Source organism: Ruditapes philippinarum, unplaced genomic scaffold, assembly GCF_026571515.1.
Source record: "Ruditapes philippinarum isolate M1 unplaced genomic scaffold, ASM2657151v2 ctg69_1_1_1_1, whole genome shotgun sequence".
NCBI lineage: Eukaryota > Metazoa > Mollusca > Bivalvia > Venerida > Veneridae > Ruditapes > Ruditapes philippinarum.
This window is the reverse complement of record NW_026862474.1, coordinates 589,272-603,963: the sequence shown is the minus strand read 5'-3', so window position 1 is coordinate 603,963 and position 14,692 is coordinate 589,272. Positions and strand designations below refer to the sequence as shown.

Sequence of the window (14,692 nt, the reverse complement as noted above, 5' to 3'; positions counted from 1 at the left end):
TTTGAGTTGTGGGGTTTTGACTGGTGGGGTTTTTGTCCTACATTCCTCTATAAAGCAAAATTCTTTTGATTCAATACTTGAGAAATGAAGAAGGTAAGTTAATATTATATAGGGAGCGCCGTGTTTTTCGTCAGTTTATTGATAATAAAAATACAAGAAAAACCTTATCAAAAACTTATCGCATATGAAAAATATATATGCCCTGCATGTTTAACAATCATAAAAACACATTTGGTGTACGCATTGTGTACACCGGTCTTACTATTTGAGACCGGTGCGTATACAATGCATTTGTACGTGTTTATTTGTAATATATAGGCTCTTGTCGGTTCTTGTCGGTTCCTGACGGTTCTTGTCGGTAATTAGGGAGACCCGGAGAGGGGCGTCGGTTTGTTAGAGTTTTAGTCTTAACCAAAATGGTAGCTTCCACGGATGAAAAATCGGCATATCAAGTTCGTTCAAAATGGGGCTTATTCAAGGATCCAGCATTTCCTATTTATATATCAGGCTTTTTGGTAAAAAGAAATACATTATGTATCAACAGTTTTATCTACTGTCATTTCGTGAAAATAATGAAAGATAAAGCCTTGGATGTTGATGGTCTAGACACTAAGATTATGATATTTTTGACGGTCTGGACTACTCCTTAGTTATATTGACGTCCCAAAGCAAGTTTCTGGTATATTTTTGTTCTGGGTCAAAATCTCACTTCTACAGATAGAGGGGAGATATTGCCCATGTACAAAATAGCACAGTATCTCATTGCGTAGTACAATTAGTTGGACTGGACTGTACTCCTCTGAAACTACTGGTGCAACTTCATCCAAACATTATTGTAATGATCAGTAGTAAGTGTAGTTGTGCGTATCGTCAGCATTTTCTTGTCCAATAATTATTGTCTGGACTACTCCTCTTGAACCACTTATCCAATTTCAATGAAACTTTACAGGATTGATTGGCAACTCAAATATTTGTTCTGGCTTCCATAACTTTATACATTGTATGTCGCTTTTATTTTGATGTTTTGCGACAGTTATGGGTAAACCCTATTTGCAAAGGCTACCAGAATGTTGGCAGTTTGTTTGCAGTACATAAAACCTATTAAAATAACCCTTCCTAGTAATCAATTTTGGGTCAAATAAAAATTGTTACCATTTGAAAAACGTCAAATCAATTTTGAATCAATTCATTTTTTTTTTTAAATGAATCAATGACATCTTGTACCCAACTATTTGTTAGGGAAATATGTAGAAAATGATTACCAATATGGAGTCTGCTTTCAAATGAAATCTCGCGGGACTTCAAGTTTTGGGAATTCTAGCATCTATTTTTAGTAACGGACCATACATTATTTTTAGTACTGTACAATTCTAAATAAGTACAAAAGAAATAATTCAAGAATCATCACTCAAAACAATATAAATCCCAAATGTTATTGGTACAACATCTATTATTGAATAAAAACACCGTTATTCATAATTTCAAAGCCATGTTTTCAATTAAGAATAGCATTTTGGTCACAGGTCATGCAAAGGTACCCGAACCTAAATTCTCGCAAGTCACATGATGATTAGGGCAGCAATTGGGGCAAATTTTATGAAATGTAAACGCACTGATAACAGTCTTCGAAATTAACGCCAGCCCGAGGCCACTAAATTTAGCATCGGTCCGGTGATTATTGCAAGGTTGGTGGTCCGACGGGCCAGTAGATTTTTGGCCATGAAAAAATATTATAAGAAAAATTCAACAAAATAATGAAGCAGGGCTCTCTAAAAGATTGATATTTTTGCCTTTTTTGCAAGTGAAACCCATCAATTCTGTCCTAAAAATTCAAAACACAGCCAGAGATGTCTAAATTGTATTGAGTAATAGAGGCCGCCATTTTTTTCTTGGATATTTTCCGTACCGCACCGTACAGTTACGGAAATTAAACCATTGTTTATAATGGTCATTATTTACCTATGATTTTGTGATAATTGAGTTAAGTTAATATTTTGTGTGAAAGTGATTTGTTTGAAGCAAACTGCGTAGTTCATGTTCAATGCTAGTCAGTTTTGCCTTAACATTTGGTCCTTATAAATTTATAGAGCTATCAACTTATGGTCCAGAATACAAGAAGTATTTTGCTTCTTTCAAAATTAACAAGGGAAGCATGATAAACTGTTTTCCTTTACCCATCAATTTATTACCTATCTATGTATTTGGTCCGGCTAAAAATCACCAGGTCCAGTAAGATTTGAAATTTTACTGGCCCGAATGTCCTGTGCTTTTTAAAGTTTTTCGTGAAGACTGTGATAAACTTTGAGGCAATAGTTCATCAATCTATCCTTCTTTGTTAAAAATTATAGACTATAGTGTACAAAATATATCTAACTACCTGTATTTAAATAGATTTTATCCAGATAACGCAAATTGATTGAATTACAGCATGACATAAAAATGTCACAGCTCTAGTTTACTTTCGATACAGGAATGACTTCAGTGAATAGGTCTAGCAGTACTATAAAACCTCTTCGCTGAAGTCTCTTTACTGCATATTGAACAGCTTTTCCAGTTGAATGATTTTTGGCTGAGTTATGGTCCTTGAATAAAAACTTGTTTTACCCTTTTAATAATTTTTGTGCCTCCTGCTACTAGGGCCGTCATCGGAAATCGCGATACTGATGAATCATCGATTCTCATGGGTCGAATGGATATCAATGCAAAATAGCAATGAATGAAATATATGAACATTTCAAATTAAAATCCTTACAAGTTTGTCATTTGCAATTGAAATTTTAATCTCCAATCTAAAACAAAACAGCAGCCATTAATGTTTACATTTTTAGCGCATGCGTCAATCTAATATCATCAGGTAAAAAATTACCAAATCTAGAAATTGAAAATTATGGCAATAAACGCTTGGGTTGTGTGAGCTAGAATAATAGGCACCTGAAACCTTAGTAATGACAGAGTGACTTTTGTTTGAATCCTTTTAGCATCAATCATCAAATTTAGGCCTTTTCAACTTCATTTTTTTGTGTGTAAAATAAAAAAAAACTGACAGTACATAACCTTGAGTGACTTACATCTGTAGTATAGATAATTTGACAATGTCTATCAGTAGTTCTCAGGTGAGCGATTCAGGGCCATCATGGTTACCTTGTTTTTCTAGATACATGTACCAGTACTGTCATGTTGGGTAAGGATAAAAGGTTCAAATATGGATGATCTGATTAATTTTATTTTTTCTAATTTTTTTAGGATATGTTTGGAGTGAGTATGATTCTTCCACTTATAATGACTCATGCAAGAGACATTGGTGCTTCCCCAGTAGTAGCTGGATTTCTAGGTAGGTAACTTGATTAGTCATTGTTCCAACAATAATATTACAGTGTAACTTACTTACCGGTATATGTAAAACAAGATATATTAAATCATTTATTGTTACTAGTATATTAAAGCAATACATACCCACTGAATAATTGAAAACCTTTTATGTCAGGATTCTTTAAGTTGATATTTTTGCTTATGTTAGATAAAGATAGATCAGTGTTTTAATTAAAAGTAGATTAGTGTTTTAATTAGATTCATTGGTTTTTTCATCATTTTAATTAACAATAAATTAAAATTAAATTTTAATTTATTGTTCATTTTAATTACTGTTAAATATTTTCAGGATCAACATATGGTGCTTTACAGCTGTTTACAAGTCCATTGGTGGTTTGTTTCTTATTGTTTGTTTTCTTAATCTTGTTCACAAGTAATAATTTAAGTTCATACAGAATTTCTTTTTTTAGTCCAATTGTGAAGGAAGTTATAAGCATATAGACAAATTCTCATATACATTTCTAGGACCTACCAATACTTATCAATTAGTGTAAGGTTTCTTGATTAAGGAAAGAATCGCTTGCCCCTGAGAGGCTTAAGACCCATATGGCTAGTCAAAATATGAGCCGCGTCATGACAAAACCAACATAATGGCTTTGCGACCAGCATGGATCCAGACCAGCCTGTGCATCCGCGCAGTCTGATCAGGATCCATGCTGTTCGCTTACAGACTCTATAACTGCTAGCGAACAGACTCTATAACTGCTAGCGAACAGCATGGATCCTGATCAGACTGCGCGGATGCACAGGCTGGTCTGGATCCATGCTGGTCGCAAATGCATTACGTTGGTTTTGTCATGACGCGGCTCTTATATTGACGTGCCAAAGCTAGATTCTGAGATATTTTTGTTCTGGTTAGAGAGAAGATATTGCTCATACACAAATTTAGAACAGTTTTTCATCACGTAGTACAATTAGTTAAACTACCATATGGCCAGCAATCCTTAGATTACTCCAATGCATTCTCTACTTGGCCACGCTGCCACAGTAAAATGATTTTGATAAATACATGTATATCTCACACTTACATGCTAAATATCTTAAATGCACTTGTCCATCTTTAAATCTAGTCCAGACCATTCCACATTTTCAAGATATAGAGTGACTGGATAACACATGCAGACCATGATCAGACTGTATGGACATGTTTGCTAATTGTGGTCAGCACTTGTCAACTGCTATCAGCAGCAGTTAATGTTATTTATAACATGCTTTTCGGTGGTTTATAGAAATATATCAGTGATATAAAACTGGTAATTTCACTGTTTGAAACAGTGAAATTACCACTTTGATAATTTCACTGTTTTGAATTTAAGCCCCTTACGTTGTTTCAGTGAAATACCAGCGTCACATTGTATTATTATTTGGCGCGCTTTTCATTCAGTTTTAGGTTAAATGTCTTTTTAAAACGTTTCTTTGCATATAATAAAAAGAAAATTTGTTTAGTTTAGTGTAAGATTGAAATATATTTCACCTTGTAAACACCAAAAGTTCATATTTCACTCGTGGCTGCGCCACTCGTGAAATATACCTTTTGGTGCTCACTCGGTGAAATATATTCCGATCTTACACTGAACTAAACAAATATCCTCTATAGCATTTTGAGGATTTGGTGAGGGACAGCTTTAACTCATATTACTTAATGAAGGAGTTATGTCCATTTTGCATCGCTTTACTTTAATTGCAAACATTCAAAGAGATGAGAGATAGAAGAACTGTCATTAAAGTACCTGACTTGAATCAAGATTTCAGGATAATCTGTACTGAGCCGCAAGGATAAATAGATCAACCGTCAACTATAATGGTTAATAAAGGTTGAATCTATGACTCCTGGACTGATGGGAAGACATTTTAACTACTTTTCTCCCCCTACATGTAGTAATGCGACTTAAGCACAGTGGAAAACTGACTCTAAATCTAAAAACAAAGTAATTTAAAGGATATATTTTTATGGATCATACTTTTATGGATCATTGTTTGTTTGTTTCATTTTACGCCTTTTCCCAACAGTATTTCAGTCATATAGGCTGGTAGTTTCCTAACCATCGTTCCTGGAGAGTTACCCCAGTACTAGACTACCTTCCTCCGCGCTAAACTACCAAAGCATCTCCCCGGGAACGAACCCACGCCAGAGAGGTAACTGGATCAGAAGTCATCAACTCTAACCCCTCGACAACGGAGGGTTCATAGTTTGTTGTATTATTTCAGGGGCAGTGGAGTGATGTGGCTGGTAGACGTATGACGTTACTAGTATGTTTGATCATGTCAGCATGTGGCTACACAATGTTCGCATTCGCTTCTACAGTAGTTCTCATGTTTGTTGCACGACTACCTCTAGGTAAATATAAATCTTGTTTGACAACAATAAAATATACTCACATAATCCACTCTTCAGTATAATGATGATGATTGTACATCTGTCATTTGTAACCCTAACCTTTTAGGTACTTCAAGCCACTGTAGAAAACATCTTTAAATTCATACCAGCTTTTGATGCATGGAACGCCTGAAATATATTGTTTTCAGTTCTCTTTTGTAGGTATTTTGGCCTTAAATGCATTGTATTGTTTTCAGTTCTGTTTTGTAAGTACATGTATTTCAGTCTTAAATTCAATGCTTTCATTTCTCTTTTGTAGTTATTTCAACCTTCAATTCATTGTACTCAGTTCTCTTTTGACGTATTTCAACCTTAAATTCTTTTTGTAGGTATTTCATATTTAAATTCATTGTTTGTAGGTATTTCAGCCTTAAATTTATTGTTTTCTATTCTCTTTTGTAGGTATTTCGGCCTTAAATTAATTGTTTTCAGTTCTCTTTTGAGGTATTTTGGCCTTAAATTCATTGTTTTCCATTCTCTTCTGTAAGTTTTTCGTACTTAAATTCATTGTTTGTAGGTATTTCGGCCTAAAATTCATTGTTTTAAGCTCTCTTTTGTAGGTACATTGTATTTTGACCTTAAATTTATTGTTTTCAGTTCTCTTTTGCAGGTATTTCTGCCTTAAATTCATTGTTTTCGATTCTCTTTTGTAGGTATTTTCAAACACAGTCAGAATATAGGCAAGTCCTATTTGGCAGATATAACAACAAAGGCCGATCAAACATCTAAGATAGGGCATTTTAATGCTGCATCTAGTATAGGGTTTATTCTAGGACCACCTGTAGGAGGACATATAGATGAGCTGAAAGGAGGATTCTATTTGGTGTCAGTGCTCACTGGCTTTGTTTTCCTTCTGAATTTTGGTATGATTTTTTAATCGTTAAAAGTTTGTGGCATGTGATAATCATAAATTTGATAAAATAAAATTGATTTTTATTTTTTTTCTTATGAAATACAAATAAATGCATAGATGTACATTTGTTTTAATCACCTGTGAAGTAAAAGATACCTGGATAACTCTGTAGTTAAACTCTTCTCTACTTTTGCATAGAAAGACCCTACTGGTTGGAGAGATAACTCCGACACTAAATCACATACTTTTTGTAATATTTTAATTATCTTTCTGTATTTTTTAAATATTGAACCACCTAAATAAAGTTCAGTTCAAAGACTTTACATGACACTACAAAAATTATGTATGAAAATGAGAATTGGTACTTCTTTAAGGTCCTGAATGGGGTAAACAAAACATGGTCTTTTTACCCCTCAACAGTAGATAAAGTCGACACTTAAATTTTTAAGTAAAAAATGACAGGAAAATCAGCATCATTAATTCATTTTAACATCTTATATGCTTTATCTATTTTTTGTTGATGTAAAAACAAGTTTTCAAAAATATTTCCCAAGTCAGTGGCCTGTGGTCAATACATTTCTTACTACCTCATTTTAATTTAGTAAAAAGAGCGTTTTGAAGCAGTTTTTGCCAATGAAACGTTTCGGTCAATTGAAAAATATTAAAAAGTTTACCAACTTACAAAAAATCATCATATTCTGTCCTGCTCCAATACTACAAGGTGACCATATGCTTTTTTGTTGAAAAACAAAATTATAAAAATTATATTTATCAAGTGTCGGGGTTATCTATGCGTCGGAGTTATCTCTCCGACCAGTATCTTTGTACGCTTTGTTTAATTGATTTAGCCATGAGCTCTTACATTATAACTGTTCCTAATAAATGCAATATCCCTTTCTTTTACTTAATTTGGATAAGTTTGAAACACTTGTAGAATTATAATTACATTTTATTTGATTTTGTTTTTTTTTGAAAAGTTCATGAATTTTTGTTTTTAAAGTTGAATTTTTATCTAAAGTTTTGGTTTGAATATGGAATAACGTATAAATGTAAGGCCCATTATTCCCAAGAACTGTTTTCATTTTTATTTCTCAAAAGCGTTTTATAATTTATGTCCTGTTATTGTTTTAAAAAAGTTACTCATTGTCCAATAACCGAACCATCTTTTGCTTCTGCTGTCTTCTGGTAATAAGACAAGTGATGGTGATTTAGTATTTTAATGAAAGTGAAAATACTACTTGTTTACATTTTGCTACTTTTACGACAAATTATTTCACGTTCAGCGATACTTTATTCAGGTAAAAAGCATCAAAGATGCTCTAAAATCATTATTTAAATGTTATAAAACTCAAGTAAGTCTTTTATAAAGGAAAACAATGATTTGTTTCTGAGGCATAATGTGACTCTAATTTGTACATTTCAGTTTTAATCTGGTTCACAGTGCCAGAGACACATTCCAGGAAGGAACGCATGAGGAGAAATTTTTCTTCGACAGACTCTTTTAAACAAATGCAATCTGATGAACTAAATTTTAACAGTAAAACATTCTGGGAAGCAGCTAGACAAGTCAACTGGCATGATTTATGGGATCTGTACCTTATCAAATTTTTACTTGGTGCATCTGTGATCGTTTTTCGGAGCAACTTTTCTTTAATGCTTCAAGAAAAATACCATACAACGCCCACAATGAATGGGTATATTATTTCAGTAAATGGTGTTGTGTCAGCATTAGTTGGTTTTTTTACAGGTTATATAGCAGATTATTATAATAGTAATGCAAAATTACTTCTACATTTATCTATTTTTCAAGTGTTCACATTGTCGTGTCTTTCATTGCCAACGCCATTGTGGCTATTTGTGATAAGTATATTACCTTTAGGGTTCATAACTACAATAGCTAGAGTGTCCAGTACTAGTTTGACCTTTGAAAGAGGAAATAAAGAAGAAGTGGGGATTCTTTTGGGTTTTCAGCAGAGTTGTATGTCAGTCGCCAGGATGTTGGGACCAATGGTTGCTGGGATTGCACAGGAAGTGACAACATCAGGGCCAGGAATTGTGGGAGCTGTTCTGTCATTGTGTGCAGTGTTTATAATGATTGTCAGACCACAGGATCCAGCAAAAAGAACAAGCTTGAAAGTAAAAAAGCACAAATGATTTTTGAATTATTTATTCATATATTCTTGACACATATATTTTTGTTTACAAAGTCACATGAATTATATATGTACATGAACTTAAAAGTCAGTATATTTTAATTCATATATCAGTCTTTCTTTTTATTCTTATTTAATTCATTTTTGTGTGATTATGATATTTCTACAGATATATTATGCTCAAATTTGATATACATATACTAAAGCACTGTTAAACAGTCTTTTTATATTATCTAAATGTAAAACAAATAGATCTATTTTATGTGTACACACATAGAAGATATGTTATGTTTTAAACTCTTCACACTGTAGGTAGGCGCAATACTGTATAAATACATAGGATCAGTAAAAAAATGGCACTTGTTTTCTTTAAGGAGGTACCAAATTAACTTGACAGTAATAGAGAATGCAGCTTCCAAAATAGAGTTTGTGAATTCTCTTTTTCAAATTACACTTATTCAGTAGAAATTTCCTGCTAGATTTCAATAAATTTCTACAATAAAAATAGTTTTACTAAACTGAGCATAGTATATCTATAATCAATTTGCCAATCTTATATTTCACTTCTTATCGGTCTGTTCATTTGTTCATCACAGAAACATATATTTTTATATATTTATTCATTTAGTAGTGTACATTAGTTTGTCAATTCACATGATTTATCTATTTATAACAACACCTAAATTATAAATTATTTTATTTTCCTTTCATTTCTTTTGTCAGTTTGTTCTTAAGCTTACTTAAGATCTCATTTCATTGTTTTGCTGTATTTTGTTGCTTTTTTTCTTTTGCTATTTTTTCTAATCAATTGACAATCAGTTTATAAAGAGCAGAACACGTGTTGTGTATAGAGGATATGCATGTATGTTTATTTCAGTGTAATATTTTTCACCGAGTGAATGATAAATTTAATATTTTTATGGGTGGTGTAGCCATAAGTGAAAACATAACAGCTGATGTTCAAAAAAGGAATATAATTTGATCTAACATAATTATATAAATATTTTCTACTTATATTTCATGCTTTTTACTGGCTTTATGTCATTTGGACTGATTTTTGGCGGGAAAATGTCATGCAATTTCCTTCATGATGTCATCCGCTCAATACATCATAATGTTGACATGCAATTCTTTAAGATTTATATGCTTTAGTTAATTTTTAACATTAAAAACTCAAATATTTGTATGCTTTTAAATAATCATGTAGAACTTCTTGTTTTACAACACTTTAAGTGTATTTCTGCTCAAGGCACTTTTTAGTAAAAATTTTCTTTAGTTTGTCGGTAAGTTTAAGTGTTACTGTGGAATACAACAATTCATGGAAAACAAATGGATGGTACCATATAAGTGTTTTTTTTCTGCAGTGACTTTATTACTGCATTTTCTGCGGTCAGTTTCAGCACCACAGAAATAAAAGCCGCATAATATTTCTCTAACTTGCTATGATAGGTGTCCTATATTATGACCTGTTTCATCTAAAGTAATAACGACTAACGGATTATAACAGTTAGCAGGTTTTCAAGTTGTATAAAATTGCTATCGTAATTGCGAAGTATGTATTCTTTGTTTGTAAGGATGTACTTATTGTTAATTATGCTAATTTAAGAATAAAGATATTTCAAACCATTTCAACCCTTATACTCATAAATAATCGTTGTATACTTTAATTGTCATCTGAATTACAGTAAACTTCTATCAGTTATAATCAATCATGTATAAGGTTTGTGAAATATTGTCAAAACTGTATTGCTGATTGCTTGTAGATTTTCTTTTAAAAAAGTCTTTTTCATAAATATATCAATGTATTTGTATTTTGATATAGGGTGGAAGGCATTTCATTCAAGGTAGGATCTGAGTATCTTAGTGAGATATTAATACATTAATGAGCCGCGTCACGACAAAACCAAAAAAATACGTTTGCGACCAACATGAATCCAGACCAGCCTGCGCCTCCGCGCAGTCTGATCAGGATCCATGCTGTTCGCTATCAGTTTCTCTACTTGCAATAGGGTTTGCATAGATCCTGATCAGACTGTGCGGATGCACAGGCTGGTCTGGATCCATGCTGGTCCAAACGCACTATGTTCGTTCTGTCATGGCGGGGCTCAACTATTATTCACTACAATAATCCTGTATTATTCTAAATTATTATCACAGATTGCTGCTTTTAAATCTTACCACATGACCATCCAGTACTTTCAGTATTGGACATTGTAGCAACAGTTATTGGACATTTGTAATGTCAATGATTAAAGCTGTAAACAGCAAAATTATCCAAATGAAGACTACTAGGACTGTTGACGAAACATGTCAGACTGTCAAAACCATAATAATATAAGGTCACATATTGCATATTTCCTTAATATAATTAGGATTATATAGGTTGAACAGGTTATGAAACATTAATGTGTAGGAGTAATTTTAAACTTACATTTGTATTTTTGATACCAACTCGAGCTACAAAATTTTTGGCAATTTTGTTTGTTATGCTTGTGCATATTTTGCTCAGTTTGCTTGATTTAGTGTTTATTTTCTACTTATTTCACCGAAACGGCACGCTTTTCTCTTATTTTATTGTCACATACTGAAATTGTTACAAAATTTTAAGTCTATACAATATTCAACAAAATTTAATCTATTATTGGTTTTATTCTATGTCTCTTCATAAATTAGTTGCTGTTGTTGAATACTTTTGTAATGTTAATAAGTACATGTAGTAAAATGATAATATCTACCAAAAACAAAGCTTATGAACTTCAAACATTTAAATTTTACCTCCATCGGAAAAAAAATTTCATAGTACATTGAAAGACAGTGTAACCGAGTGTTTGTTATTTTCCATTTAATATTTTAGTTTGTTTTTGATTGGCAGAATCATTTGACGTCATCTAGTAAACTTTTGAGTCATGGTGGAGAGCCTAAAGGGACAGTATCAAGTAACAATGTGGAGAAAATGACAGAAAAAATTAAACTGCATAGTTATAATTCAAAAAGAAATTCTTAGCTTACCAATTTAGTATACTTTCTCTCACTCAGGAAAGATTGAGAAATGTGTTGTTACTGGACTGATGGTTTTTTAAAGTTGTATGCTTCCAGATGAGTAAAATTCGAAATATCATACTAAAGAAAAATATGTATAATACACAAAAAATGTCATGTAGAATCAGATCTTGACACTTCGAAGAATTGAGACAATTTTTTTGGCGGAATACTCACACAAAATTTCTTAGATAGGACAAGTATATTTTTAAAAAGGATATTTTTTTGTTAAGGACAAGTTTTCCTTTAAAAGGACAATTTTTTTTTTCCGTTTTTTTAGTTTTTATAAAGAAAAATTGGGAAGAATCTATAGCTTTTCTGATGAAAGTCACGATACATGTTAAGAGTTTAATGTAAAACTGTCATGACAGTGTTGTTATTTATGAAGGTAAATTGGTGCTGAATTAACCCCTAAATTGTAATATGAGAGGTATATTCAGGGATCATAGCAGTTAACGCTGTTTATGCAATTTCTGTGATCATATTATGTATATATTTCATAGTTTATTTATAACAGTTGGTTCAATTATGAACCAAAATTGTTGAGAGATTCTATATTTTAATGAGAGAAATATTTTTCGGAGTATTTTAAAATAGTTATTGAAAGTTGTTATGCATTAAAATTATTGTTGTTGATTTTTATGTCCAAGTATTTTGTGGAAAACAGTTTTAAATGAATATATACTGATTATGTATTAGTTATATTTAATTGTTTTACATCAAAGTCTTGGTAAATGATATATTATCATTTACATATTCATGTATTTGTTTATCTTAGTCAAGATTTATTTTCATAGAATTAAAAGAAAAAAAAAGATTTTGGTTTTATTTAAATGACTTCTTGAATGCTGCATGCTTGTAATATCAATTTTTATTGAGACAGTCGTGTTTATAATATCTGTATTTGCAAAATTATGAATCAATTTTTTAGCTATCAATGACAGCAAATGTGTAAGACCAGTATTATTAAATACAAGCAATTATCATAGTATTGCAAGCAATCCATAAGTCCCCTACCGGTTAGAACCCCAGCAACATTCTGATGGGCCATTGGCCATTCAATTTTACCAGTGAATGAATGACATGAATAAAAAAATTTTTTTGAGTTCTAAGTTTGTCTATATCACAGTAATGTGTTAAGTTTCCCTGGCTAGTAAAGAAATTATGTTTATACAACCTTGTCATATTATTACAATGTGGGATCCTATAAGGAATGAAGAAGTTGTAGTAAAAAATACCAATTTCTGGAAAAAAATCTAAGTTCAAGGGGGACATAATTCTGGAAAAAGTCTTGCTAGAGTATTTAACCTTCTCAAAAATGTTGAGTGATAATAAGAAACATATATATGAAGTTTGAAGTAGATACATTAGGAAATAAAGAAGTTATTTAAAAAAGACATTTTTTTTCCATAAAAATTCTAAGTTCAAGGGAGGTAATACTGATAATTTTTGTGCTAGAGTTGTAAACCTTGTCACATATGATGTGGTTGATGACCAGAAACTTATATTTAAAGTTTGAAGTCAACACCTTCAGAAATAAAGAACTTATAGTGAAAAAGCTGAAAAATTTAAATCAGAAATCTTGAAAGTCAGGATATTTGTTGCCATAGCAACCAGAATTTTCAACATAGGAAGAAAAGAAAAAGATGTGCATAATCTCCAGACTGCCATCTACCCATATTTCAAGTACTTTTTGAGTTATCACTGGGCTAAATTTGCCATATTTTCAGACTATTTGTTGCCATAGCAACCAGAATTTTCAACATAGGAACAAAAGAAAAAGACGTGCATAATCTCCATACTGCCATCTATCCATATATCAAGTTTCATAAAAATATTTTTAGTACTTTTTGCGTTATCACGGGATCCAGTTTTGTGGACGGACTGACAGACAGACAGACGGACGGAGGGTAAACCGGTAGGAGACTAATAGACATTTGACAGGTTATATGGTTGTGTAAAAATGGTGCTAGTCTGCTCATTACTATTTTATATTTGGCCATATAACACTTAAAATCTTTAAACAATTAATGTTATGCCTTCAGAAAAGTTACCATTTGACTGATATATCAAAATCTCTCTTCATAAATAGTTGAAAGAAATATAAATGTTGCCCAAAGATATTCACTTTAAAAAAATAGTTCTTGTTCACTTTCAAATTTGAAATGTATTTGCAGGTGGATAAATAATATTTGCCTTTTTCTCAAAAACCATTCCACTTCAAACTTGAAATATTTGTCAACTATCAAGACCTGGTCAGTCCAATAGGAATGTTTGCATAGAAATGCCCCTTTTTCTATGTTGCTTTTTTTTTGCTATCAAGCACTGAGAAAAGTATAGCACAGACAGATCTTGTTTTGTTTTTCCATTTGGAGGCCTGTTGCTTTTACTATTTACAATACATCATATATACAAACCAACTTCTTTCTAAATTTGGTGTATGTGATAAATTATATAAACAAAACTGGTGCAATTATTGTGAAAACATTGTTATTAAATAAGATGAGAGAGAAAATGGTTTTGGTTTTTATTTATACATTTTAGCATGTTTTGACTTGGTGAAAAGTAATATAATAACATACTAGTGATGTTAATTGCGACAACTCGCACCACATGCGAGACTTTGCCCAAGAACTTTTACCTTTGAGTAACTATTCACCTAGTTTACCAAATACTCCATTTGTGTTCATGTGGAGGGGCATCCAAGGTCTTCCTCCACCAGTAAAGTTGAAATCCTTATATTATTTTTCTGGATTTTACACTACTTTTTCCAAGATTTTTTGGTCTAACCAGTATATACCAAATTCACAGCAAGTGACTGATTTCTAATCTTGAATGATTTCTGAATTGGTAGAGACAAATGACCATTTACTTAATGTCTAAGATCAGTTGTCACAAAGA

General features: G+C 31.9%; 1 protein-coding gene across 1 annotated transcript; it reads left to right on the top strand.

Annotated features, from left to right (window-relative positions):
• The first annotated feature begins 387 nt into the window (after positions 1 to 387).
• LOC132719230 (major facilitator superfamily domain-containing protein 9-like) lies at positions 388 to 14,298 on the top strand. The gene is made up of 7 exons (XM_060702986.1): positions 388 to 515; positions 3,244 to 3,331; positions 3,659 to 3,702; positions 5,578 to 5,707; positions 6,400 to 6,609; positions 8,023 to 8,735; positions 11,625 to 14,298. The coding sequence occupies exons 1-7, from the start codon at positions 417 to 419 to the stop codon at positions 11,754 to 11,756; spliced, it is 1,416 nt and encodes a 471-aa protein (XP_060558969.1). The 5' UTR covers positions 388 to 416; the 3' UTR covers positions 11,757 to 14,298.
• Positions 14,299 to 14,692: the final 394 nt, after the last annotated feature.

Coding starts and splice junctions, on each gene's coding strand:
- LOC132719230 (XM_060702986.1), top strand. CDS start 417: ATGGTAGCTTCCACGGATGAAAAATCGGCATATCAAGTTCGTTCAAAA. Junction 5,708..6,399: donor TGTTGCACGACTACCTCTAG/GTAAATATAAAT, acceptor TCTCTTTTGTAG/GTATTTTCAAACACAGTCAG. Junction 8,736..11,624: donor CAAAAAGAACAAGCTTGAAA/GTAAAAAAGCAC, acceptor TTTGATTGGCAG/AATCATTTGACGTCATCTAG.